This window comes from Lobosporangium transversale (assembly GCF_002105155.1).
Source record: "Lobosporangium transversale strain NRRL 3116 chromosome Unknown BCR41scaffold_64, whole genome shotgun sequence".
Classification (NCBI taxonomy): Eukaryota; Fungi; Mortierellomycota; class Mortierellomycetes; order Mortierellales; family Mortierellaceae; genus Lobosporangium; species Lobosporangium transversale.
In genome coordinates this window covers 25,268-51,548 of record NW_019029042.1, presented here as the reverse complement: position 1 = coordinate 51,548, position 26,281 = coordinate 25,268, and the positions used below count along the sequence as shown (strand labels likewise).

Here is a 26,281-nt window from a genome sequence, read left to right as displayed (position 1 = left end):
AAAAAAAAAAAAAAAAACAAAGAGATGCGATGCTTAGACAGTTGACGGAGCCATGCATAAACAGAGCATATTCATTCATTATACAACACACATCCACACAATGCACAATGGCTCATTTTGATTCACATCAATCACTGTCTGGTCGTCTGAGTTATGAGTTATATTAATTTTCTTATTAAATTTATTGAACCGTTTCGATCTGTTTGCTGTTGCATTGAGCCAGTTAATTATAGCATTGTCTTTATTGCCTATTTTTGCATGCGGAGCTGTTGCCTGCCCCATGCAACCCCCTCCTATCCTAGGAGGTTGCGCAGAGCCCCTTTGATTGCTTTTTAAAAAAAACTGTTATATCGAGGAAATAAGCTACAAATCAATCTGTCTACAATTTGGACGTGCCTGTTCCCTTGTATGCCCCAACCTGACCATAGATCAGAGGTTTGAGATACTCTTCGTACCCCCAAATCACACCATTCTTGTCAGTCATCGACTCCGAGTTCAGTGGCTCGCGCTCTGTCATCTCCGCCAAGCGCTCGTATGCCCGGCCATCCCATGATCCCAATGCGCTATTAAGGAACGTGTCAGTGAATCCGAAACAGTCTGCAAACCCAACTGCATTTGGCCGTACGGCTCTCAGATTATCCTTGACGCCTTGACGAATCCACGCGGCATGATCGCGTGAAAAGTAACCATCTTCTAAGAACTCGCTCAACTCCGTCTCAATAGTGTAAAAGACATGAAGATGATAGACAGAACGAACTGCAGCTAGTAGGTTCTTCTGTTGCAAAGTAGGATTTGAAGATGCATTATATCGCTTTTCCAGGCCATTGTAAAAGTTTTCAATCATGATGTATTGAACATGGGCCTGCATATTCAAACAATAAAGAAGACCCAATCGTATCAGTGTCATCGAGTAAAGAGGAATATGTAGCAGTCAAATGAATATTGTCATGATTCATCCATACCTTGGAGAGGCGCATACACTCAAGGTTGAGATCGGACCACGTAGCACCAGCCTTGTCAGCCTCTGCGAGCTCAAAGATCAGACGCGCGGCGCGGTGCTGGAAAGCAGCAAGAACAATCTCAACCTGGTAAAAGTCTTTGATGGATTGTGCTTGGCACTTTTGATTCTTGAAGGTAGAATAGTCCACAAGTGACAAAATGTATTTAGACGGAGCCGACAATCGAATGTTTGGGTCGCGGATAGTATCTTTGTAAAGCTTGAGCAAATAACGGGACACTTGTTGCTATTTCAAGTATGGATAACGACGAAAGTGTTAGGCCACTGCAACAAACAAACAGATAAACCATAATGCTTCGAGAGGGGAGCCTTAAAAGATGCTTACAGTCAACAGTGCGTTTTCTCCTTCATATGTCACTGTTGCAAGAAACTGTCGATGAAAGTCAATCATTCCTGAAAACAAGGAATATCCATGCCCGCCAAGGCATCTTCGCGCCTCTTCGATACCATCGGCAGCAAGCTTGGTGCAATATGACTTCAGACCAGAAGAATAAACATGGACATCTTTCAATAAGGAGACATCTCCTTTTGAAATATCAGCATTATACTGGGCGTACATTTCATTCATCCAGTATCCTGAAAAAATTGTAGCAAATGCATGCGAAATCAAAGGCAGAATACGGGATTGGACTCCTGGATAGTCTAGAACCTGCGTCTCAAGATCTGTTGCGATATCTACATTACCCTGACGGCGAACAGCACAGTACCGGGTAGCAATCGTTGCAGCTGAAATTTGTAAAATAGCGTGGTTCAAGATTCCATATTAGTGTCTGTATGGAGTATATATGGAGCCTATCTGTTTAAAAAAAAAAAAAAAAAAAAAAATCGAACATCAACATACCTCTGGCCATGGAATGAGCTGAATGATTAATCAGTGTCGCACGAACGGCAGTCATACCTCCGTATGCCAGTTTGGGATGGATGGGCTTTGAGTAGACGCCATCTCGTGAGACTTGCGAAAACCGCATAAGCATCTGTGTTAAAGACGAATAAAAAAAAAATAATTAATGACCTGATGTTTCCGGATTGACAGGATTGACAGGCTAATTTTGACGTAAAGCTTCAAGAGCAAAAACGTACATTCTCTCGTGGAATACGCACGTTATTGAAACGTGCATATCCATTGTCCATCGAAATAGCGCCTTGTTTAGGGCCCTGATCCCTTATGAATACACCAGGTAAGAGACTGTGATCCTTCAATGATCGGATTGGCACTAAGAATGGATGAGCACCATAATCTTTGCCCTTTATAATCAGTTTAGCCTGAACCAAGGCATGGTTAGCCAGTTTTCCCAGGGATCCGATCCAAAACTTTGCAGAAGACTGCGTGGGGGAGTTGATCACCCATTCATCACGGTCAATGTCAAGTGTGGCCGTAGTTTCGAGCCGAGACAATGCCGACCCGTGCCCAAGCTCGGTTTGTGCATAACTGCATGAAGGGAAAAAATAAAAGAATGAGCGTAATGTCCTGGTTGCACAGACTTTTTTCTTCCAAGGATGCTGAATGATAGGTCCAACACATACCATCCGATATAATGATAATTCTCGGAGAGAGGACCCCATTTCTTAAGCTGTTCTTTGCTGGCCTGGGATCTCAAGACGGGTAAGAACATGGCTTGATCAATGGAAAGGAAACAAAAAAGTTGGTTAGGACCTATGGGATGTTCTTTAACCAACATGAGCAATAGTAGAGTTTCCTTCACCTACATTCATGAAGGTGAACCGGAATATAATCATCTACATAGACTTTGAAGTAGGCAGACTCTTCGGGAGTGAGCCCATGTTCGTTACGTAGCTCGACATATCGCTTCACCATTGGCAGCGCTCGTTTGAAACGCTAGTTTTAGTAAATTAGGTAGAGCAAGGTTAATGGGGATGTCAATCTCACGCGCAGGTCAGCAATGAGACATGTAATTTACCTCTGTTCTTCCGAGGAAGTATCGATCGGAGCGATCAAAGACAGGATCATTGTCGACCATGGCTTCAATCTTCTTGAGCCGTCTCATTTTTTCCTCACCACCATAAAAAAGTGGAGTGAGCAAGGCGGGGTCAAATGTACATTTTTTGCGCTCGGCAGCAATATCGAGCTGCTGTTGGTTTTCAGCCGATGGCATAGTAATTAACAGTAGAGACTAAAAAAAAAGGCAAAATGCGGGCGGTGCAGATAAAAGTTTAAAAAAAGGTGAAGAGAAGAAGAAAGTTGAAGGAAAAAAAGAAGTAAAATATGAAGATAGAAAGAGAGAAGATAAAAAGGAGAGAAAGAGGAGATAGAAAGAGATAACGAATGAAACGATGGCCGATGGATGACTTTATGAGACACAGTTTAAACAAGCGCATGTGCTCTGTGTGGGGAAAGGACCGTATTTAACCTTATTGCAGAAATCAATCAAGGGAAAAGCAAAAGACCATTGCCCCGGAGTCGGTGATTAGTGGACAGACCAATTCGCCGTTGGGTTCATGTTGTTGGGGATTTGGATTGGCGGGTGTACTTTACCCGTTTTTCTCGTGTCATGTCATATCTTTATCTCATTATATTGAAACGGTTTTGCTCGTCATGTGGACAAGACGAGCCCATCCACCCATCATTGCCCAAATGGGTACAATTTGTATCTGCGCCTGAGGTATCTGAGGTTTGAGGCACGTTGCTTTTGCGTCAAAAATATCCTTCCTATTGTTTTCGTTGACTACTCGTGGTACAAAAAAAAAAAAAAAGGAACCACACAGGTAGAATCAGAGTAATATTTGGTTTCTCTTCTTTCATTTTTTTAGTCGCCCATACTCTTCCTTTCATCAATAATGAATAGCAATGATCTGAATCGCCAATTTGGTAGGCAATCTAGCAATCCAGCACATCTACATCATTCTGTCAATGTCGTAAACTCTTTCTTTCTCTGGTCTATATTGCTACGGGCGAAGCTACTTCTGGCTTTGTTCAGAGCCCGTTCTCCTCAAGCTTTTTTTTTTTTTTTTTTTTTGAGTCAAACACATTAAAAAAAAAAAAGCTTGGCCTGTCTCTCTCTTTCTCAATACAGCTAACATGGACGTCAACAGTGATGCTCGCAACAACAATAACAGCCGACCTTCACGACAGCGGGTACCATATGTTCCACCTCACTTGAGGAACCAAGCCACTTCTACTTCCGCACCTGTTCAACGCACCACTGATAGGTAAATACAGCTTCTTCAGCCTTCATTATTTAGCGTAAGAGAGAAAAAAAAACGCGTCCAAGTTTCTAAGTTCGTAACATGAATATGTTGATGATCACATATAGCTGGGATGCTCCTATTCGTTCCAACAACAACAGCAGTCACCGCTCTGGAGGAGGTTGGGGTGGTGCTTCAGATAGTGGATATAATCGTGGTTGGAGCAATGGCCAGTCCAGCGGACGCTATTCCTCGGGCGGTGGTAGCGGAGGCAGCTGGAACGAACGCGCTTCTTCAGGCGGATATGGTGGTCGCCGCAACGAAACATCATCTAGTGGCTATTCTCGCCCTGACCGTGACATTGGCACTTTCAAAAACGGCGTTCAAACTCCTGCGTCACGCAACCCTCGTCTGGAACGCGAGTTATATGGAACTGAGGATAAAGAGCGTCTGACCACCGGGATCAATTTTGAAAAGTATGACGATATCCCCGTGGAGGCTTCCGGACATGATGTCCCCGAGCCAATCTTGTCTTTCACCAGTCCTCCGCTTGACCCTCTGCTTCTCGAAAACATTGAACTCGCCAAATACACCCAGCCTACTCCCGTCCAAAAGTATTCCATCCCTATCGTTGCAGCGGATCGTGATTTGATGGCCTGTGCACAGACTGGCTCAGGAAAGACCGGAGGTTTCCTTTTCCCTATCCTCTCAGAGCTTTTCAAATGCGGGCCTAAGCCTTCTCCGGATCATGGAATGAACCGGTCCCGTAAGGCCTACCCGGTTACCCTTATCTTGGCTCCAACACGCGAGCTGGCATCGCAGATCTGGGAAGAGTCACGCAAGTTCGCATACCGCTCCTGGGTTCGATCTTGTGTGGTTTACGGAGGTGCCGATATCGGTCAGCAACTACGACAGATTGATAAAGGGTGTGACTTGTTGACTGCTACTCCTGGCCGTTTGGTCGATCTAATTGAGCGTGGCCGAGTCTCTCTAGCCAACGTCAAGTATCTTGTCTTGGACGAAGCCGATCGTATGCTCGACATGGGATTTGAACCTCAGATTAGACGCTTGGTGGAAAAAGAAGATATGCCTGGAGTTCAGGACCGCCACACACTAATGTTTTCAGCCACATTTCCTCGCGATATTCAACATTTGGCTCGTGACTTTTTGCGGGACTACATCTTTTTATCCGTTGGTCGGGTTGGGTCTACATCGGAAAATATCACTCAAAAGATCGAATACGTTGAGGACGAGGACAAGCGCTCTGTTCTTCTAGACATCCTCCATTCCCAGACCAAAGGGGACCTAGGCCTGACCTTGATTTTTGTCGAGACGAAACGTATGGCCGATTCTCTTTCTGATTTCTTACTCAGCCAAAATTTCCCAGCTACCGCAATTCACGGTGATCGAACCCAATATGAACGTGAACGTGCCTTAGACATGTTTCGATCTGGGCGCTGTCCTATCATGGTGGCAACTGCAGTTGCTGCGCGTGGATTAGATATCCCCAATGTGACCCATGTTGTGAGCTATGATCTACCAACAGATATTGACGACTATGTTCACCGTATTGGTCGTACTGGCCGTGCCGGCAACACCGGCTTAGCGACAGCGTTTCTTAACCGTGGTAACAAAGGCGTGGTGCGCGATTTGATCGACTTGCTCAAGGAAGCTAATCAGGATGTTCCAGGTTGGCTTGAGACTTTAAACCGTGAGTCATCCTACAACAGTGGTGGACGAGGTCGTGGACGAGGTCGCGGACGAGGTGGTCAAGCAGGTAATCGTGATTACCGCAAATATGGAGGTGGTGGTGGTGGTGGCAATGGCCATGATTATTATGGTGGCGGTGGTGGCTATGGTGGCGGAGGAAATTATTCCAACAAAAGTAGTTGGTTCTAAATGACCATGTGCTTTTGGATACATTTTTTTCTTTTTTTTTGTTAAATTTGTGAGGATAGCTTGGACTTTGGGTAGTCTTGAGTGATATACCCGCTCCGCAATGGAACTGGATCCTATCGATAACACTAGTCTTTTCCAAAGGCACTTTATTCCTCTTTTCTAATTTGTGTAAAAATTGGCATTCTTCCCTTGACGCCTTTGTACATTAGCAAATTGCAATATCTTTTAATAAAAAAAAAAAAAAAAAAAAAAGAATATTGGTGGAGCTTGGTCACGTGCTTATGTCTCTATTTTCCCATGTAAATTGGATCAAAGGAAATGTAAATCACCGTTCAGAAACTTTTTTTTTTTGCACCGCTCAAAAACTATTCCATTTCTCCATCAGCAATGTCTTCTTCAGAACAATACATCAAGACAGAGTATCCGGTCATCGACTCAGACCCCCACTTTTTGCGTGTCGTACGCTACATGCGTGGCTCGGATTATGTCGCCTGGGGCACTCTGACAGCCGGAGCACCAGCTATCCTCTTGGCTTTTGGTAAAGAGTAAACAAATTTCTCAAAGGAAACGATATTTATAATAACTGAAGGGCAAAAGAAAGAACGAAAGAAAGAAAGAAAGGAAAAAAAAAAAAAAAGTACGACAGGAATATCGAGCGATGAGTACACGGATATGTGATCCAAAATACACGAGGGAAAAAAGGCAAAAAAAGATAAAAGCAAAGGTGAAAAATAAAGGAAACGGACCAATTGGGCATTACGTTAGGATTGAGTGCTATTGTTCTGATGCAATGGCCATGATTCCTCGAGATAATGTTTTAAATTTCATGGGGATAATCTATTGAAGAAAATGAAGGCAAACATTGTTGGAACCTCTAGTCAACAACAGCATTACTATGGGCGAGGACCATTCAGGATTTTTTTTTTTTTTGAAAGGGTAAGTAAGCTCATGTCAGTTATTCTTATTTTTCATATCAATAGAGCGAATCAGACCTGCTGCTGGACCAAAAGGAATCAATGTTGCATTGGGCCTTGCCACCGCCATGGGTTTCATGGGAGGATTCCTTTATTCTTATCAGAAGTCAAGTCGTACGTACCAGCAAAAAAACATATATATCCTACGCATTATCAATATGAATGACAAAAAGCTAGTTATCCAAGAATCTGATTGTTTTTTTTTTTTTTTTTTTTTTTTAAAAAAAATTATTATTATTATTATAATTTTTTTCTTATAGTTCGTTTTTGGGGATGGGATGAAAATGCTAGAGAACAGGCTATGAATCGTACCGAGATGGAGGATCGTGCTGCCAAGGGTCTTCCTGCTTATGGAGAACCCACTATGGATGACGTTACTCAAGCCGCTGCTGCAAGGAACTCCAAATATGCCGCGCTCAAGTTCTGTAAGACTCTTTTTTTATAAGTCAATACTTTTCCTTTCAGTGTCATATCTTATATTTATGGGTCCTAACTTATATTTATATATCCGCCGCTTTTTCTTTTGTTGGTTCCTTTTTTAGCTGCTTTCCCCTGGTTTAATACCACAAACCACAAATACCATCTTTCTCAGGACACTACTCAGAATGACAAGTAGATGTATTTGATTGACTAATTGAAGTGAACGCAGTAGATTAAAAGAAAGAGGGGAAAAAAAATGTATCATGCTTCGTATTTAGAGGCGTGCAAATACAATGCATGCTTTGTTGATATGTTGTTCGAAATAACTTCCTAATCCACCAATGCATTAACAAGTGAGGATAATGACTCCAAAATGATAATAAGTAAAACTAAACCTCTAACGTTGTCCGTCAAAGGAATAAATCTCTCAGAAAAATTACTTTGAAATTTCTGGCTTGACTTCAAAAAGGCTCTGTTGTCTCTCTGCAAAAGTTCTTTTAAATATCAATAACATTTGAAAACCTGTAGCTATAAACCGATCAAAGAAAGAAAAGTACATCGATTCTTTTAGATTCCATCCACCCCCATATGTATAGGTTAATCCTCCTGTTCTTAAGCAAAACAATACGGGGCAATATGTCCAATAATGACTGACCTAAAGATTCCCAACAATCATCAGTGTTGAATAAAAGATTGGCATACAGATGCACATAAACATTTCAGGCAACTTTTCTTCGAGGCATTTGCCTATTTGATTATAATTGAGAAAGGCTTTTTTATTATTCCTATTATTATAAAACCTACAAAACTGTAAACTGGCCAATCTTATTGTCTCAACCGGTGTGCATCACGCTTTTCCTTCTCTTCTGCAATGGCTAAAAGCGCATCAAACTCTGTTGAGCGCTCGCACATGGATTTAAATATACCACCCTCCTTGCGCATCAGAGTATAGGGCTTGTCATATTCTACCACCTTTCCCTGATCTAAGACCAGAACTCGATCAAAATCTGCAATCGTCCTTATACGATGAGCGATCGTAACCATGGTCGCATCTGCCATCTCTTCTCGGATGGTGTTCTGAATCTTGATATCTGTCTCAAAATCTACGCTGGCGGTAGCTTCGTCCATGATGATGATCTTCGGTTGGCGAACCAGTGCACGAGCCAGAGCAATTAACTGGCGTTGGCCTTGAGAAAAGTTTGAACCATTCTCCTTTACACTCGTGTCGAGCGTAATCTTGGAGGGGTCCACAATCACGTCGGTATCAGACTGAGAACCTTTGACTGAAGGTGCAGGCGATTGAGAAGATGAAGAGGGATTTGCAGTATCTCGATCTGAGATAAGAGCTTCTGTACCCTGACGCTTAGCCGCCTCTACTGGAATTAAGTGGCTCCGCCTCAATGCTTCCCAGAGCTCTTGATCTTCACGTTCGCCGAAGGGATCCAAATTGGAGCGAAGAGTGCCTTTGAAGAGAATGGGGTCCTGAGGAATGATCGTTAAGTTAGACCGAAGATCTTGGAGACCAATCTTACTGATATCAATGCCGTCAATGCAAATGCTACCACTTGTAGGGTCCATGAAGCGGAACAAACTAATAGCGAACGTCGACTTGCCCGATCCAGTACGGCCCACGACACCAACCTTCTCACCAGCCTTAATCTTGACTGAAACATCCTTGAGAACATCAGGGGTATCAGGTGCATAACGAACTGTAAGATGATTGATAGTAATCTCACCAGAGTGAGGCCAGGAAGCTGGGGGTCTAGAGCCCTCAATAATTGCTGGAGGCTCTTCCTCAATATCCATGTACTCAGAGACACGCTCAACTGCGTTCATGTTCATCTCGTTCTCAGCATATACACGAATGATCCACACGATGTTTAAGGTAAACATGAGCGAATAGCTTAAACTTAGCGCAGCCCAGCCAGGGGCGATTGACTCCCAGTTGCGCAGAACTAACATTCCAGCACTGAAAGAAACCAGTGCACCCGTAATATCGACTCGCCAATGCAACCATCGGTTCGTCGCCCAGAGAAGGAAGAAGGTCCGGTTGTTGTCATCCAAATTGACCAAGTTTCTCGTCTGGAATCGCTTTTCAAATCCATAGGCACGAATGGTGGCCACACCATTAAGAGATTCGTTGAAGTGATTCAAGATTGGTGACTTGGAGATAGAGTTTAGTCTTTTGCTACGTTACAGGAAATTAAAAGCAAAGAATGTCAGCAATTAAAATATGGCAATTACTTCCTTTAGCTTTTTAACAAAAACAAACACTTACAGATCTCTGCTGACAGGAACATAGATATATCCTAGAACAACGTAAATGGCGACAATAAAGACAGCAGCAACAAGGAACAATGGAGTGTTGACGGAAATAATGAAAATGATACCAAGGAGTGCGATCGCATAGCCAAGGAAACTTTCTAGACCACGGAGAACTTGCTCATCGATTGTCGCAATATCCGTGCTGAAGCGATTAATGATTCTGCCAATGGGCGTGGTGTCAAAGAAGCGGACTTTGGCACGTGAGACCTTGTAAAGCAAATCTTTATGAATGACTCTGGATCCTCGGATGTTGCCTACAACCAATGCATAAAACTCCGCGAGCGAGTAAAAGATTGCTGTGGCAAGGCTGAGAAGAATATAAACGCCAAGATAATATACGACGTTGTCGGGTCCAGCGACTTTCATGGTCACATCATCAGATAAATTCCCGCCTTTCGGGGTAAACGCTGAGTACACAGATTGGATAATAGGTTCAGGTGTAATCCTTCGAATGGCCATAATAACAAAAGCTCCAGTATCTTCAGCAGCCTTGTTGGCCCAGATAGCTAACCACCCATTTTGGCTGATACTGATCAGCTCGCGTACTATCAAGAAAGCGAGGATGCTGATCCAGAAGAACCACCCGCCGGAGGCAGTCAAATATATTTTGTAGACACTCCAGGAAACAGAACCCTCTACTTTCTTTTCATCTTCAATAAGCTTCGAAGCCTTTTTCTCGGGCTTTTTGATATTCCTGGCAGCACCTTCATCATCTAGGGTACTGACTTCGCTCGAATCATCTGCCACTGGGGTGGCCAGCGTCACATTTTCAATCCACTTGTTACGCAAAACAATCTCTGGAGTGCCTGTGCCAACAACCTCGCCATTATCTAGAACAACAACATAACTGGCTGCACTCAATGACAATTGGACTTGGTGAGTGACCATAAGAATAGTACGACCTTCCATAAGTGGCCCAGTCAAAGTTTGGAATAGCTGCTTGCCCGTGTGGGTATCGACAGCAGAAAGACAATCGTCCAGAAGAAGGACAGCAGCGTCGGAATATATAGCACGAGCAAGGGAGACACGCTGCTTCTGGCCTCCAGAGAGTGTAATTCCTTGCTCCCCAATTTCGGTTGCATCACCGGCTTCAAGGATATCGAAATCGGTTACTAAGGCGCAGCCCTCGATGACGGCATTATAACGAACCTCATCAAATTCCTTGCCAAACAGAATATTGTCACGGATAGTCGAGTTTTGAAGCCAAGCTGTCTGAGCGACGTATGCAATCCCAGAACCTCGACCGCGTGTGTGAGTTTCGTCATAATCCAAACGAGGCAAATATGTTTTTCCTTCTAGGCGGTCAAGCTCACCTAGAAGAGCAAGCAATAGAGCAGACTTTCCAGATCCAGTAGGGCCGACAATCAACGACAGCTGGCCGACAGGGAAATCAGCGGAAATGCCCTTGAGCTTGAAACGCTCTTGTACAGCCTCGGGCGCACTAGCGGGCCCAGCAACGGGCTCAGGGTTCCTTGAGAACTTACTCTTCAACTTTTGAAGCCATGACTTTTTCTCAGTTACTTCTTCAGACACATTGTCCTGCTCTTTATTGGGCCAGGTAAAAGAAGCATTGACAAAACCAATCAAAGGATAAGATTCAGAGTGCGTGCGAGCTTTGCCATCAAGCCTAGTCACTGTCGTATCCCTGATGAGCTCCTCTTCCTCTTCCACAAACTTAGCGATACGCTTCATGCTGACAGAAGCCTTCGTGGCGTGTCTGATAGCCCAAGGAAGCGTGTTCAAGGACATACGCATGATGTTGATAAGCGATAATGTAGTAAACAAGATTGAGGCTGAAATTTCATTCCCGTAGAGCTTTGTGTAGACTAAAAAGAAGACCACAGTGTTCAGGAGCGGAATAATCTGCCAGGCAATGCCGGCAAAGCACATTCGGACGTAGGTTTTCCTGATTTGCTTGAGTTCCTTCTCGCGTGCGTTATTGATCTTTTCGACAAATTTGCTCTCCCAACCAAAGAACTTGACAATGCGAATAGCTGATAACATCTCTGTAAGGTAATCCATGCGGTCATCCTTGTTTTCCATAACTGCCGCAAAGAGCTTACCAATGGTAGCGTATAGGAAAGCAGGAACAGGTAATGTGATAATCATGAATCCAATACCGATAAAAGCAGCCCGTCCAAGTAGCAAATAGAGTTGATAGGCACCCAAGCTAAACTGAATAGGGATCGAGTAAAGCTCATACATATAGCAGAAAATCTGTTGCAATGCCTCGATATCAACACCAACCAAGTCTAACCACGTAAAAAAAAAAAAAAAAAAAAAAAAAGAGTGAGATTGGATGGAAAAATTATAACAATGAGGAACGAAGAAATTAAATAGTTTACACCATGGACTTACTGGAAACGTTTAAGCCACGCTTCTTTTTGTTCACATCCGAGTCGGCTTTCTCTTTTTTGTCAGCATTTTTGTCAGCATTTTTGTCAGGGGAGGCCGTGTCTTTGCGACGAAGTGCTTTTGCAAAAACCTGCTCATTGCAGATTGAAACCAAGTGGATATAGAGGCGACGACCTCGATGCAAAGCTTGCTGCTGTGCAGCTGACTCGAGTATTGTTACCATAAACAAAGCGAATACCCACAAATAGTTATTGAATGTTGGTGGGCCACAATCCTTGCATTCAATGTATTTGATGATCTTGTTGAGACAGTAAGGCGAAGCAACAGCAAGCATACTATAAGGGACTCCCCAGCAGAACTGGATGATAATGTCACGACGGACAGCAGTGAGGGCAGCTCGAATAAATTTAGTCTGTTTGCTAAAATAACCAACAAATGTTAACACAAACATGTGAATAAAGTATACATTGACAAATGGCTTTGTTTGTGTGTGGATGATGGATGCCTTGTAGTGCGAAATACTTACTGGAGTCTTTTAAACTTGTTAACAGTGTGTTGTGACAGATCTGTTGGTTCCAGATCAGGCAGATCAGCACTTTGAAGAGGCTTCTTGAGGCCGAGGTAAACCAGGGGATTAATCCAGGAGAACGCGATCTGGGAATAAAAGGACGAAGATAATTCAGCAGAAGGAGTACGGGGGACCTCGCCTTCTCTTGGTTTTCTGACCGTTGCTAATGGTTGAGTTGGTGTGGTCACCAACGCCACCAAAATTAATAGAACAACCGTGATCCAAATAGCACCTTCCATCTTGAGTGAAAGAGACCATTCACTTGCAGGCAGCTCCAAAATATCTGCACGGTATAGCCGGATTGCCGATAGAACAAGCTCAAGTACATAAAAAAAGTCCATTTGAGGTCGAAGCAGGAGCTGGTGAGAAGCAGTAGGGCGGATAAGATGCACAAAGGATAATACCAAGGCATATACCCAGGATAAAACCCTAATACCACCTAATAAGCTCCTGGATGTGTGAATGAGAATCATCGAAAACACAGCCAAACCCAGCTGGAAAGTCGTGAGTCCTAACCGAGCAAAATTGATAGCCATGCCAGAAGCACGTTGTGCTTGGTATTGTGCTTGGAATGACTCTAGTACCACTGAATCCGAATGTGCAGTATCGCCTCTTTGATGGTCCTCGATGGCAGCATCATCATTATTCTGAAGACTTTCTCTCACCTCGTCATACTGATCGAGATGAATAGGCTTCTTGGTGAGATAGAAAATTAATCCTACGGAGGCAATTGAATAAGCCAGTGGTAGGGTGGAATCCACCAATCTACAGAGAAAAATGAAATAAATTAAATAAATCGTTGCCCTCAACTTTATTTATCTTCATGATAGAAGCATATGATCCAACATGAGTGGGATTCAAACATACCCGACAGTGGAATCCATTTCTCTGAATTAAACTAAAAAGTTTTTGCACTTGCTTAAATCGAAAGTGTGGACCGAACAGAATGGAAATGATATTTTACACGGCCTGTCAGCTGAGTTGTATCTGATCCGACGAGTACGATTAGAACAGTCGAAAGCAGGAATGACTAGTTGAAGGGTGACAGGGAGGCGTGGGTTGAGAAGAGGGTGGACAAAAGAGAAAAAAAAAAGAAAAGAAAGGGAAAAAAAGTGAATCGCTCACCTTTTTGCTTAAATAAGGTGAAGATAAACAACATGGATGGTGTTGTTGAATCGCCGCACTTTCTCATAATCGACATGTTGTTGGTCATACAGGGCTCTCATTCGTCAACCACTCCTTGATTAGTCTAATTGGGCAATGGGGCGGATAAAAAGTATAAAAAAAAAAATAAAAAAAAAAGCGAAGCAGAAAAGACTTTTTCCGGACATACTTCAACGTAAATGTACATTCGTATGTACTCAACAACCATAAGTGGACTATTGATCATTGTCAATAGAGCTCCATTTCATTTCGAAAACAAAAATCTTCTCGTATCTTCTATCCCGACATGTATTTCCAAGTGAAGGCTCGTCTATTTATTTCGCCCACCCTTCATCTTAATGGTCCCTCAAAGGAAAGTATGAATGGTCTTCTTAATAAGAAACATTCATTTTCCGCAGCACTAGGCCGTGATCATTGGACCAAATTCGGGACACAAGCATGTGCACTGATAAGAAAAGAGAGCCGAAATCAGGGCGGCGTGTGTTCCTGGGAAAGGCCATGTGTGAATGGAGGAGGGTCATGCTCAGTCAGTCCAATCAGGTTGGTGAAAGGCACTGCCACTTTCTCAGGGAATTTTTACACAGTCCAGGTACGTCCATATAATGTTTTGAACACTTTGCATCATACATGTATCCTAATCTGCACTTTAATCGTGTGAGAAATAAAGATGCAATCTTAGACTATGCCATTTAATATTCTCTTAACCTAGAATATTCGTCGTTGTGTTTTGTGCGAGAAAAAAAATGGTAGAAGAAAAAAAAAAATAAAAAGAACAATGGTCTTTAAAAAAAGAGATATGCAAATAAAAAAGCGATGACTGCTGCTCCAGCAACATAGCTAATAGGATAGAGCCCTTGTTGGACATAATTCTGGTGTTGAATCGCGCCCACTGTTGGTGCTACGGCGTTCGACTCGGGCTTGCGTGGACGGACCTAATTTTAAATGCAGAAAACACCAGATACATTCATATTTGTGAATTGTTCAGTGGCCAATATATCACAGGTGCTAGTTTTTTTTTTTTTTTTTTTTAAGCAAAGCAATATATGACATACAGTGTTGGTCTCTTTCTGCAACTTATCGATCGAATTTTGAAGAGTTTGGATAGTCTCACGAGCTATCTCTAGTTCGCGTTTCAGGACCGAGACGTCGATATTGCTGGAAGGCGATGAGGATGACGCACTATGGCTACTCCTACTAGCCTGCGTGGTATGGATTGGTGATGCTATCGGTGCAGGCTCTGTCTGTTGATGCTGCTGTTGATGGGCGTCCGTAGGAGCATTTTGGGTACTACTTCCGCCACTCTGTGATCCGTGTTCATCCTCTCCCTTGATCCGAGTTGTGCCAGGTTCGGTAGGATGCACAAAGACACAACGGATCTTTTTCTCACGGATCTGATCCTTTGCATCCCGTTCCATTGTAGGCCACTATTGATGTTGGTTTTAATATGGGAAAATGAAATGGCTTGGCGTAAATAGATGCAGACACTCTCTACACTCCTTGTATGTGAAAACTGAAACAATATAGAATGGATGAAAGGACAAACCAGGTCAGCCGCAGGTAACTGCTCGCGTTCAGCAGTAATAGCAACGCTCTGGACCAAGAACTTGTCTTTGCACTTGAAGTCAGCAGGTGGCTCCTCCTTCATGGCCTGCATTTGAACTAGACACGGACCATAAAACAAATGCGCGTGTACAAAATACTAATGTTAGACGCGTGGCCCCTCATTTGTCTTTTTTTTTTTTTTGGATTTTCTTGGGAAATAAAGATGATGTACGGTTTCATCAGGCTTTCGATGATCCCGACATTATGAAAAGTAATATTGTTCCTGTCATGGTGATCCTGATGAAACCAAAACTCACCCTGCACTTCCAGCTCAGCTCCTGGCTCAATACGCCCAGAGTTGGGGCGGACACAATATTGCTTTGGAGCAGTAGTCTTGACCTTAAAGGCGATGGGCAATTGAGTAGGGTTGCGGATGATCAAGGACTCCTTGATAGCCTCCGTCAAAGGTCCTATTTTTTTAATTTTTTTTATGAATTGTTAGTTGTTCGAGATGGTCATAACCATTTTGTTGGCATTATATTATATGAAAGCGTGATCGGATCCAGTTGAATGCTTACGTCTGAAGCAGAGTTGAACCGAAGGTTCGAGTTCGATGGACATTGCGTGTGTGTTTGAGAGGATGACGAGGATGGATTGAAAGAAAAAAGAAGTCAAGGGCAACTGAGAGGGTAAGTGAGAGTGAAAGTGATGAAAAGAAGTAAAGAGGTAGGAAAAAAAAAAAAAAAAAAAAAAAAAAAGAACTTTTGTCGCGACAGGAAACAAAGCTCTCGATGATCAAAATCCCATTCTTTACTGTGCTCATAGTTCTCATTGTTGGCTTTACTCCTGTCTTTTATGTTTTTCATATGCACTCGTCTATACTGAGAATACAGAATACATTATTAATATACAGCAATGAACAAATGACACCACGCCATTTCATTGCTGGATGTCATATTATGCTAGATGCCAATATGTTTTACCTCGTTGAAACTGACACATGAAAAACCAATTGCCAAATACTGGGAACGACACCTTTGTGAGTCTGACTTTCACCCTCACAGCACAAAGAACCTTTTGAAAAAGGCACAGAGCACAATGAACGACCAGCACCTCGTGGCTCTTGTCACCCGAGACAAAGGCTCCATTTCTGTGTTGCCCCTTTTTTTACTTTATTTTATGTGATCAAGGAGAGATTTGCTTGTCCATCACACACACGGCCCTCTCGTCATCACAGATCTTCTCTCGCTTTCTTGTTTACATCTCTCTCTCTCTTTTCCTTCTCTCTTCCTTTCGCTTTCCTCTATCTCTTTCTAATAACCAAATCTTAATCTCTTCCACTTTCACTCTCACTATCAACTTACCAACAATCACCAAGCTCGGGTTCAAGTAACGATCGAAAATATCTGACAGGATTCTTGGGACGGCTACAAACAAGAAAAAAAGAGAGAAAACAGTCAATCATCATCACAGATGCCCAGCATCACACTCAACAATCCTGAGGACAAGGCTTTAGTCAAACGATTCTTGTCATCGCCTAGCACTAGGATCATCACTGCAACAGTCGCTAGGCTTTATGTTGCCTATCCTGATCCATACCAATGGACTTATTCTGGCATCTTGGGTGCAGTAGCCTTGATCCAGACAAGTCATACTTTCTACTTGCGCATCGTCGACCTCTTGGTAAGAAAACGAAGCTTTTTTTTGAAAAAAAAAAAAAAAAAAAAAAAAAAAAAAAATGCCATTGAATCTATTCTAATAACTTGCTTCGATACCTCATGAATGATAAAACTTGTAGTATAGCAGAGGTATAGTTTGGGAGCAGGAACTCTATGACGGATTCGTCTACTCGCAAGACAAACCATTTTTTCATACGTTTCAAACAGATGTAAGGCATCACCATTCTGAACCAAGAAAAAAAAAAAGTTGTCAATGTGACTTACAGCTCACCTTTTTTTTTTTTTTTATCTTTTGCACAGAACTATGTTGCAGGGTTCTCGTTTGCAGATGAACATGAAGCAGAAGTATTTTTTGGAAAAGTGAACGGACGGGCACAACTTCGACCATGTAAGTTTTTTTTAAAAAAAAAAAAAAAAAAAAAAAAAAAAAGCTGATGATGTTCACCCCATTACTCTCTACACTTCTCACTCTGTGTCAACAACTAAAACTTCCTTACGCAATATAATTGTTAACATCAAACATATTTATCGTTAAAATACACTAGTCAAACCGGTACCAACTGCAGGGGCATTGGCAAAATCAGGAAAGTCAGGAGGCGCTCAGGGTCGAGGTAGAATCCCTCTACAGAATGGAAAAGTAGACAAGTCCCGCATCGGACTCCCTTCAGATTTTCGACATGTTGGCCATATCGGTTGGGATCCTGACATTGGTTTTGAAGTAAGTTAGGCTAAATTCCTATTACTTTTTTGCTCCTTCCCCTCTCCCGCCCCTCGTCCCCCCTATTTCTCTTTTCAAAGGTCATCATTCTTTGTAAAAAGAAGTGAGCAAAAAAAAAAAAAAAAAAAAAAAAGTGTCAACGATTTGAGTGGGCAGAATCAGATAGGGGCAAACAGCGGCTTTTTGTAATGCATACGTTTATCATGTGTTCAACCAAAGAGCATAATAGCAGTATCTTTTAACAATAACCTTGATGAATCATACTAACACCTCTTGTACCTTTGACATGTATTTACATCCTTACCAGGCTCAAAACATTGATCCAGCATGGCAAGAGCTATTTGATCAACTCAATATCTGTGGCGTCAGCAAACAACAGATCAAAGAGAACGCGACTTTTATTACCGATTTCGTCAATGCACATGGTGGGTTGAGTAAAAAACAAATCGAAAAGGCCCAGCTATCCAATGGACATACTTTATACAAATCTCCTTCACCCTTCACTGGTGCTAGCAGCGGTAGTGGTGCTGCTGCTGCTGCCACAACTACTCCATTACGACCTTTATCTCCACAGCAAAAACGGCCACCACCTCCACCACCTCCACCACCGCCAGTATCAACTGCGGGCGCCTCATCCCCAACTACACCTTTGTTGGCATCCCCTACTCCCTTTCATGGGTATCTGCCAAGACCATTGGTTCAGGTCATGGCCAGCCTATCTTCCTTTGGTTATAATCAGTCATCTACCACAGGCCCACAACCTACAGACTCGTCCTTGCTACCTATTGTACCTGTCGAGCCAATAGCAGAGCAATATCAACCGTCACTAGTGGGGGCGAATACAACAGATGGACGGTCTTCACCTCCTCCAACAGCCGTCGCGCCTCCACCACCACCACCTCCTCCTCCTCCTCCACCAGCATCACAGTCATCATGTCAAGCTCCTCCTTCGACAGTTGATACGGCACAGGCATCAAAATCAAATACAGGACCATCTCTCGTTATCAGCACCTCAAATCTAAATGCCATTCGACAATCGCTACGCCCATCCGGAACAAATGAGCATAAGAGCGAGACAAAGTACAGCAATGGCCAAGCAACACAGCTCAAGAGCCCAATTGAGAGTTCCTTGTTAGCAAGTATCCGAGAAGCAGGTGGATTACAAGGGCTGCGCAAGACGGGCGGCCTTCGATCTCCTCCACCAATGCAAAAACGTCCTGCTTCACCAATAGGACCGAGTAATAGTCAGGGAGATTTGGTCTCTGCTCTTGTGGCCGCCTTGAACCGGAGACAGACCAAGTTAACCTACAGTGATGACGATGATGATGGCCAACAAAGAAGCGATGACGATGATGGATGGGATGCAGATTGAAGAAATAAAATAAAGTAAAATAATTATAATAATAACCAACATCTTGGGGCGTACAAGTACCATGTGGTGTTTACGCCTGTTTCAAAAGTTATGTATGACCTGAACTCTATGAATGCAATGTAGATAATATAATGACAATAGAAAAAAAAAGAACATGTAAATGTAATGCTCTGCGCTGATTTGGCTTCCGGGGTCAACTTCCAAAGGAGGCAAGCAATCATAAAAAACGGAAGGAACAGGAGTGAAAAAAATCTTAAAGAACATATGGCTGCGGAGAATTTTACTCCGCTCCGAAATCCGACTGATGTCACCGTGCAGTGATTGAATGACATGCACAGCCTCACACACAGTCAGTAGTAAGTAGATCTTTTCTTTTTTCTCTAAAATGCTCTTCCTCCTACGTTCGGAAAGGGAGTAAACGGATTAATTCGACGTGCTCATTTTTTATTTTTCGTTCGGTTACATCTCCATCTTTAGAAAACCTTTTTCCTTGTCTTCCCTTAACCTCCCCTTCCTTCTGCGTTAGACGCCGTAAAGTTATAGTGTAATTTGTTTATACGGCAGTGTCAGTGTGACAATCACCATCACACAACGCACAAAGAACCAAAATGGTGGGTCCGTGCCATCTCTTTCCTCTCTACTCATATAAATCCCCCTTTCTATTCTTTTTTTTTTTTTTTTTTTTCCCACATCATTCTTTCAATCAAAAAATATACTCAAACACATTCAAACTTCACATTCAGGATCATATCCCAACTTCATTTTCATTGATTCATTTACATCGACATCGCTATGACCACTCTTGCTCCTTTACGATCAACACTGGTGCATCCATCTGCCCAGGCACCCATTTTCAAGTCGGCTGTCCAATCCTTGCTCAACATGAACAGCAAGCGATCTCTTTCATCCTTTACTCTCGCCTCTAAAACCTTTGCAAAACCTTGCTCAATCATCGCTCCTGCCACCTCAATCCGGTATCGTCAAGGATCACAATCATCTTCATCATCTTATCAACCATTCCAACATGAGCAACAAAGACTCTTCTCGTTCAAGTTTAAATCCTCTGCTTCAGATCTGTCCATGATCCCAAAGGCTATCCACAATGGAATCCCAGAAGTCTTGATGCATGAAATTCACCCCATGCCCATGCGTGATGAGTTTAAGGGCGACAAAAAATTATCCACAAAGGACTTGGAAGCCATTCCCATTGACCTGGGTTTCCATCGTGAGCCCAGTAATGTGAGCGATTGGGTTGCTTACCATGTTGTCAAAAGTCTTCGAATCCCTGTTGATTTGTTCTTTAGAACAAAATATATTCATCGTGTCGTCGCTTTGGAAACCGTTGCTGCTGTCGTAAGTAAAAAAAAATAAAATAAAATAACTCTATTCCTAATTTTATCGACCCCTGATCCCAATCCATCAAATCTGTGCTAACTGCTAATCTCATCTGGACTTTTTCTTTTTTCTTTTCTTTTTTTCTAGCCGGGAATGGTTGCTGGAATGCTACGTCATTTGCGTTCGCTGCGCCGATGCTCCCATGACGGCGGTTGGATTTCACATCTACTCCACGAAGCTGAGAACGAACGTATGCATCTCTTAACATGGATGAAGGTCGCTCAACCGACTCTCTTTGAGCGTGCTCTGGTCACAGCTGTCCAAGGTGTCTTCTTCAACGTGTTCTTTGCTCTCTACTTGGCCTCTCCTCGGACAGCACATCGTGTCGTGTTAGTTCAAACCTTCTGGTGTCACTATTTATTTATTTATTTTTTGCTGTATAATTTTTACTCATTTTACTTTTTTTTTTTTTTTTTTTTTTAGTGGCTATCTTGAAGAACAGGCAGTGATTTCGTATACACATATGTTGGACGAGATTAAGGCTGGCGTCCTTGAGAACGGTCCTGCTCCCAAGCTTGCTATCGAATATTGGAACTTGGAGGACAATGCCACAGTTCGTGATGTTTGTCTTGCCATCCGATTGGACGAAGCTGTTCATATGCAGACAAACCATCATTTCAGCGATCGTATCGCTTTGAAGCAAGAGGATCTTCGTGTTGACATTCACAAGTTGCAAGAGGAACGTGGCATGGTCCCTAAGAATAATGCTGAAGAAGTATGGTCCAAGCCAAACAAATATTAAGAGAACAAAAGAAAAAGTATACATTTATATCCCAAGTGCATTATCGTCTTTCATCTGAAACCGGGTTTCGACGATGGCATGAATAAGCATTCTTTCATTTTTACTCCATACGAAACAAATAAACAATAAAGCATAAACAGCACACACATATTACATAATTCAACAAATGGACTTATAAGTGGGCTGGATCACTAGAAACCTGTCAGTTTTATTGTACAATTCATCAGTCATATCTGAAAAAAATAAAAAATAAAAAAAAATAATGCCTAAGAAAAAAAAGAAAAAAAAAAAAACGAATGATAAAACTTGGAACATGAACACGATATTAAGAAAGGAAAACAAACAAGCAAAAAAAAAAAAAAAAAAAAAGTCTATGTTAATTGTAATAGGGAAAATAACAATGATGATGATGATGATAAAAAAATGGATTAAAATAATTATAATAATAATATTAGACTCTAATATCCTTCTCCAACCAGTTCTCTGCGCGACCTTGCATTACAAGATCCCGATACCACGACCCGTATACCTTCTTATTAAACTCAGCAACCGCCCTAATCTTCTCCAAAAGTGCAATCATCTCATCCTCGAGCCCTGTCAGTCCATGAGCCTCCATCTCTACCGTATTAAAACTAAGTTTTGCAGCAAGCGCCTCAGCTGCTGCCTTATTGGCTTCTTCGGCCGACATTCCTGGCGCTGCATCCTGCGATGGTGCCGGTGCCTGTGCTGATGCTGGTTCTAGTGTTGACGCTGTCAAAGTCGAAGCGGTGCCAGACTGAGATGAAGCTTCTGAGGATTGGTTTTTAACCACAGCCCCAGCCGATTGACAATCGCCATCGCCATTTTTGTTCTCCTGATCCTTAACAGAATCATTCGAGCTTGACTTTCCAACATCCATGCCGTTCTCATCCTCTTCATCTTCTTCAACCGTCTTCATTGTATCTCTCGAGCCGGTTGCCTTGGACATGGACATGGCAGAGGCTAACGTAGCACATGAGGCCGAAAGCACCATCATAGATGAGCAAGAATGCAAATAAAGCCAACGCCGGAAATGGATCAACAATCGCTTTTGAATCAATTGATAAAGCATTGATGTCTTGGTAAGCGCATTGTCCAACCATGCAGCTAGGAGATTAGTATCATTGCCAGAGAGCCCACTTGTAAGAGTTGACGACGAGGCAGATGGGCTTGGTGTCAAAGACGAAGACATTGCGAGTGAGCTCAACGGTACCGATAGAGTGGACGATGCTATCTTATCATTCTTCGCATCAGCCACTGCCCCGAGTGAAAGGCTATTGCGACGTTGCACTCCTATCAGTGTTGGGACTCCGACAGATTGGGATGGTCTTGCAACTCCAGATCCTGCTGTTACTGTAGAGGGAGTAGTCGTGCTCTTGTTTCTCTCTCGAACTTTCCTTGCGGCAAACTCGATTTGGATCACAATGTCTTTCATACCACTACTACTGGCGCTCGGCGAGGATTTGTCAGAGTCTCCTGTAGCAGCGGCGGCAGGTGCTCCCGGTCCAGGATTGGTATTTGCTCCAAAATTAGCATTCTCGTCTGTCAGCAATAGCCATACGACTTTTTTAATTTCGACAAGATCCTGCTGAGTCCAGGCATTTTGAGCCAATTGTCGAAAAAGGATCAGAAGAATACACAAGATGGTGAGGTCTTGAAAATCATTGTGGAATGAAAGTAACCTGTAGTGGTCAAACTCAAATGTTTCAGGCATGGTTTTAGTCGCCCTATGAGGACGTAGGATCATCTCCAATAAGCCTATTCACATTTGTAAAGTAATTATAATAAATGGGATAGTACTTTAGTAAATGATCCTACCTTTTTTTTAAAAAAAAAATAAAATAAATAAAACAACATATGTCTTAATATACCTTCATTGACAACTCCGTCCAAGATGTTCTCACCAATATCTGCTCTGATAATGGCAGACCGTCTTTTGTCATCAAGGATTGTAGAAGCAGATGACGATACAGTATTGGGTTCCTGTCCAGTATTACCATGATCAGTATCAAAAATCATAGTAACAGTGGTAGAAGTAGCCAAACTAGATCTTCTAGAGTCCAAATTAGACTGAGCTGAAGTCTCATTGTTAGTCACCTGTGGCCCAATAACTGTTCGCTTAACGGATTCCCATTGAATCCATGCGCGCTTGAACCAGCTTATCGTTCTTTCAAAAGATCCTCCTCGAGTCAAAAGGTCTGCAAAGTACTTTTGTTCAAAATCAACAGAGTTATTGAGTAGCCAAGGTCGAAGGGTACGTAGCTGATGGTTCGCAATATCCTGATATCAGCCAATAGAGACAGACACACAAACGAAGATAGTGAAAATGTTAGTGTAATCAGTATTCTGAAACGAAAGTTCAATTGGTACTCCAAAAAAAAAAAAAAAAAAAAAAAAACAGATCTTCGTATGCTTTACCAATTTCATCCATTCTAGGATCTCGAAGCACATTCGAATTCCACGAACAATCTCATCAAAATCCACGACAATGTTGACCATGGACTCAACCAAGGCATCTCGCATTGGCGCACAATGACCCTTCAAGCAATCTCCCAGGAACCGGAACAGCGCATGTACATCCAAGACTCCATGATCAAGCTCTTGGATAATCAGGTCTGGGTCTAACGTAGACATTAACTGAACACGCTCAGGATTGATTGGAGGAGGGTCAGGCTTGCCGTCTGGAGAAGTTGCTGGAGCTGGTGGAGTCGGAGGCAATAGTGAAATTAAAATTTCACGAAGCTCGTCAATCAACCGAGGCAACAAGACCGCCTTGGGCAATGGACACAATTGTTGGGCTTGTTGTTGAACTAAACGACTCGCTGAGCTCGAGGATGGCAAGCCTGCAAGGCTAAGCATGGTATTGCTGGCCTCACGACGGGCAGCAAGGGTTGCTCGTCGGTTATTCAGCTCAATGCCCACTTCACGCCAGAAACGATCCGCTTCTCTTCTCTTGACAAGACCCCGTTCACCATCAAAGTTGGGGCGGAACTGAAGATGAGGATCAAAGACAATGTCGTGCCGCAACTGGGGGTTCTTGAAGATCTCAAGCATGTCAAGTTCTCGAAGCGTCTCGCGAGTGATCGGTAGCATCAACGTTGCTGGGTCGCAGTCAACTGCTAACAAAGGTACAGGCTTTGGAAATGTGGATGATATAGCCTGATCAGGAACGCTTGAAGTAGTGGTCGCTTTGGCGAGGGGTGCAGCCGTCGTTTTATCATTTATATTCATTCGATGCGAGCTCTGGGCTGGAGTCGATATTGATGGTTGTATGCTTACAGCTGGTTTGGGCGCTGGAGCGGTAGCTATGTTTGAATGAACCTTTGAAGCCATACTGTGCTGTAGTGAGACGTCCTTACTGGGTAAACCATGCTGAGACTTGACCCCATCTTGAGATACATCCATGTCAAGTGGATGGATAGATGGTTCAATGTTTGCAAATTTACCAGGGCTTCGACTGTTGCCATTTTTTACGACGACGTTAGAGATGGTATCTTTGTCAAGAGGATGTATCCGTGGGGGCTGCTGCGCCTGTATTTGAAGGGTGATTTTGGCTTTAGCACCGTCCTCGCGTTGCTGATCAGTATTCTGCCATGTCATCTGTTGAGCATTTCCGTCATCTGTCGTGTCAGAGCTCTGATGTCTCGCCCTCTTCTGACGCTCTCCACTGTTGGTGCGCACTAATGTAGATGAGGAATCGATCGATGTCTCAAATACCAGGGAATGAGCAGGCGGGCTCCTCTGGCGCTTTTGATGTTGTTCGCGCTGTTGAGGGATCTGAATGCGGAGCTGATATTCTTTTGATCTATTCTGGGTGCTGTGCTGAGTATGTCGCAATGACCGTTGCGATTGAGAAAGATGTTGAACATGTATCTGGTCATGTGTAGTTGAGATGGAATCTTGCACTGTGCTTTGAGATTGTTCCATGTTTTGATCCTGAATTGATGATGGCTCCCGACTCTCCCGCCGTTGACGTTGATGTAGCAGGCGGTGGGACGACTGATTAGGTTCCGACACAGAGGCTTCGGACTCTGAAAGGGTACGGATGCGACCTGTTGACCCCATCGCTTGACCAGAACGGCTTTTAGAAGTCCGCCGTGAACGTCCAGAAGCCCTGTGTTCCTTCTTGCACCTTAGCTCTGTCACCGAATCAGAGCCCAGAGTGGATGAATTGTGCACCTTGGCGCAACCACACGCGGGCTTTGTAGAAGAAGAAGACTTTTTGACACGTTTACGACGTGAGGCAGAAGACGAAAACGGATCGCTGTGTGAAGGAATAGTTGATAATGCCGGTGAAGGATACGAAGCGCTAGAGTTGCGCCTCTTTGATGGCTTACGATCAAATGTAGTCAAGGTTGGCACTGTCGAGATGTCACGAAAACTAATGCTTTTGACGTCTGTGACAACAATGTATGGGGAAGTAGCGTCGATCGAATGGTCGCTTTTGCTATCACTATCAGTCTCAGAGCTACTTTCGTCAGAATCCTCTTCTTTGAGATCAGATTTGGAATCGTCTGGCAGACTAGGTGGATGAGCACTAGAGAAAAAATGAGGGAGGAAAATCGGTGCTTTGCGTAGTGGGTCTCGTTGGCTTGAAGACTGAGTACTGGAGTTGTGTGAGGATTGCGGCAGTCTCGAAGTGAAGCTGGATGATGAATCAAGGCTGGTATCGACAGTGATCGAAGGTTTGCGCATCTGGGTCGTTTCTACAATATGATCTTGGTTCTGGAGGGTATCTATAGAAGTATGGATGAGGAGAAGGAGTAAGGAATCTGCTGGAGGAGAGATGATCTGATGATCGCACTGGGCAACTATGGGGTGCCCTTCTTTAGCAAATGATAGAGTTGAAGATATCACGGGTATAAGGGAATGATTGATGGAAACAGTAGATGGATCGAAAGGAGAAAGAGATGGTGACCCTGGAGTTGATGTCTTTCCCTGAGATGGG

General features: G+C 43.2%; 8 protein-coding genes across 8 annotated transcripts; 4 read left to right on the top strand and 4 right to left on the bottom strand.

Annotated features, from left to right (window-relative positions):
* Positions 1-222: 222 nt before the first annotated feature.
* BCR41DRAFT_328883 (palmitoyl-CoA oxidase) lies at positions 223-3,283 on the bottom strand. The gene is made up of 8 exons (XM_022021713.1): positions 2,938-3,283; positions 2,726-2,855; positions 2,543-2,633; positions 2,099-2,447; positions 1,860-1,992; positions 1,344-1,744; positions 963-1,244; positions 223-862 (listed from the first exon to the last, which is right to left on the bottom strand). Exons 1-8 carry the CDS (start codon positions 3,130-3,132, stop codon positions 380-382), a joined length of 2,064 nt encoding a protein of 687 aa, XP_021876058.1. The 5' UTR covers positions 3,133-3,283; the 3' UTR covers positions 223-379.
* A 475-nt stretch (positions 3,284-3,758) lies between these two features.
* On the top strand, positions 3,759-6,277 carry BCR41DRAFT_328881 (P-loop containing nucleoside triphosphate hydrolase protein). Its single transcript, XM_022021712.1, has 3 exons — positions 3,759-3,845; positions 4,051-4,186; positions 4,291-6,277. The coding sequence occupies exons 1-3, from the start codon at positions 3,815-3,817 to the stop codon at positions 6,059-6,061; spliced, it is 1,938 nt and encodes a 645-aa protein (XP_021876057.1). The 5' UTR covers positions 3,759-3,814; the 3' UTR covers positions 6,062-6,277.
* Positions 6,278-6,396: 119 nt separating this feature from the next.
* On the top strand, positions 6,397-7,884 carry BCR41DRAFT_363569 (NADH-ubiquinone oxidoreductase complex I, 21 kDa subunit-domain-containing protein). Its single transcript, XM_022025904.1, has 4 exons — positions 6,397-6,599; positions 7,042-7,149; positions 7,296-7,460; positions 7,578-7,884. The coding sequence occupies exons 1-4, from the start codon at positions 6,449-6,451 to the stop codon at positions 7,649-7,651; spliced, it is 498 nt and encodes a 165-aa protein (XP_021876056.1). The 5' UTR covers positions 6,397-6,448; the 3' UTR covers positions 7,652-7,884.
* A 358-nt stretch (positions 7,885-8,242) lies between these two features.
* Positions 8,243-13,162, bottom strand: BCR41DRAFT_382355 (P-loop containing nucleoside triphosphate hydrolase protein). The gene is made up of 4 exons (XM_022027357.1): positions 12,662-13,162; positions 12,139-12,554; positions 9,734-12,032; positions 8,243-9,643 (listed from the first exon to the last, which is right to left on the bottom strand). Exons 1-4 carry the CDS (start codon positions 13,042-13,044, stop codon positions 8,281-8,283), a joined length of 4,461 nt encoding a protein of 1,486 aa, XP_021876055.1. The 5' UTR covers positions 13,045-13,162; the 3' UTR covers positions 8,243-8,280.
* A 1,337-nt stretch (positions 13,163-14,499) lies between these two features.
* BCR41DRAFT_363566 (PapD-like protein) lies at positions 14,500-16,147 on the bottom strand. Its single transcript, XM_022025903.1, has 5 exons — positions 15,988-16,147; positions 15,727-15,879; positions 15,411-15,526; positions 14,920-15,291; positions 14,500-14,799 (listed from the first exon to the last, which is right to left on the bottom strand). Exons 1-5 carry the CDS (start codon positions 16,028-16,030, stop codon positions 14,650-14,652), a joined length of 834 nt encoding a protein of 277 aa, XP_021876054.1. The 5' UTR covers positions 16,031-16,147; the 3' UTR covers positions 14,500-14,649.
* A 366-nt stretch (positions 16,148-16,513) lies between these two features.
* Positions 16,514-19,246, top strand: BCR41DRAFT_426279 (hypothetical protein). Its single transcript, XM_022030713.1, has 5 exons — positions 16,514-17,092; positions 17,208-17,297; positions 17,389-17,476; positions 17,634-17,806; positions 18,114-19,246. The coding sequence occupies exons 1-5, from the start codon at positions 16,883-16,885 to the stop codon at positions 19,176-19,178; spliced, it is 1,626 nt and encodes a 541-aa protein (XP_021876053.1). The 5' UTR covers positions 16,514-16,882; the 3' UTR covers positions 19,179-19,246.
* A 608-nt stretch (positions 19,247-19,854) lies between these two features.
* Positions 19,855-21,542, top strand: BCR41DRAFT_363562 (alternative oxidase-domain-containing protein). The gene is made up of 3 exons (XM_022025902.1): positions 19,855-20,531; positions 20,661-20,902; positions 20,997-21,542. The coding sequence occupies exons 1-3, from the start codon at positions 19,971-19,973 to the stop codon at positions 21,313-21,315; spliced, it is 1,122 nt and encodes a 373-aa protein (XP_021876052.1). The 5' UTR covers positions 19,855-19,970; the 3' UTR covers positions 21,316-21,542.
* Positions 21,543-21,766: 224 nt separating this feature from the next.
* Positions 21,767-24,387, bottom strand: BCR41DRAFT_375270 (T-complex protein 11-domain-containing protein; the record flags this gene model as incomplete). Its single annotated transcript, XM_022026934.1, has 3 exons — positions 21,767-23,091; positions 23,205-23,613; positions 23,752-24,387. 3 exons carry the CDS (start codon positions 24,385-24,387, stop codon positions 21,767-21,769), a joined length of 2,370 nt encoding a protein of 789 aa, XP_021876051.1.
* Between the last annotated feature and the right edge of the window lie 1,894 nt (positions 24,388-26,281).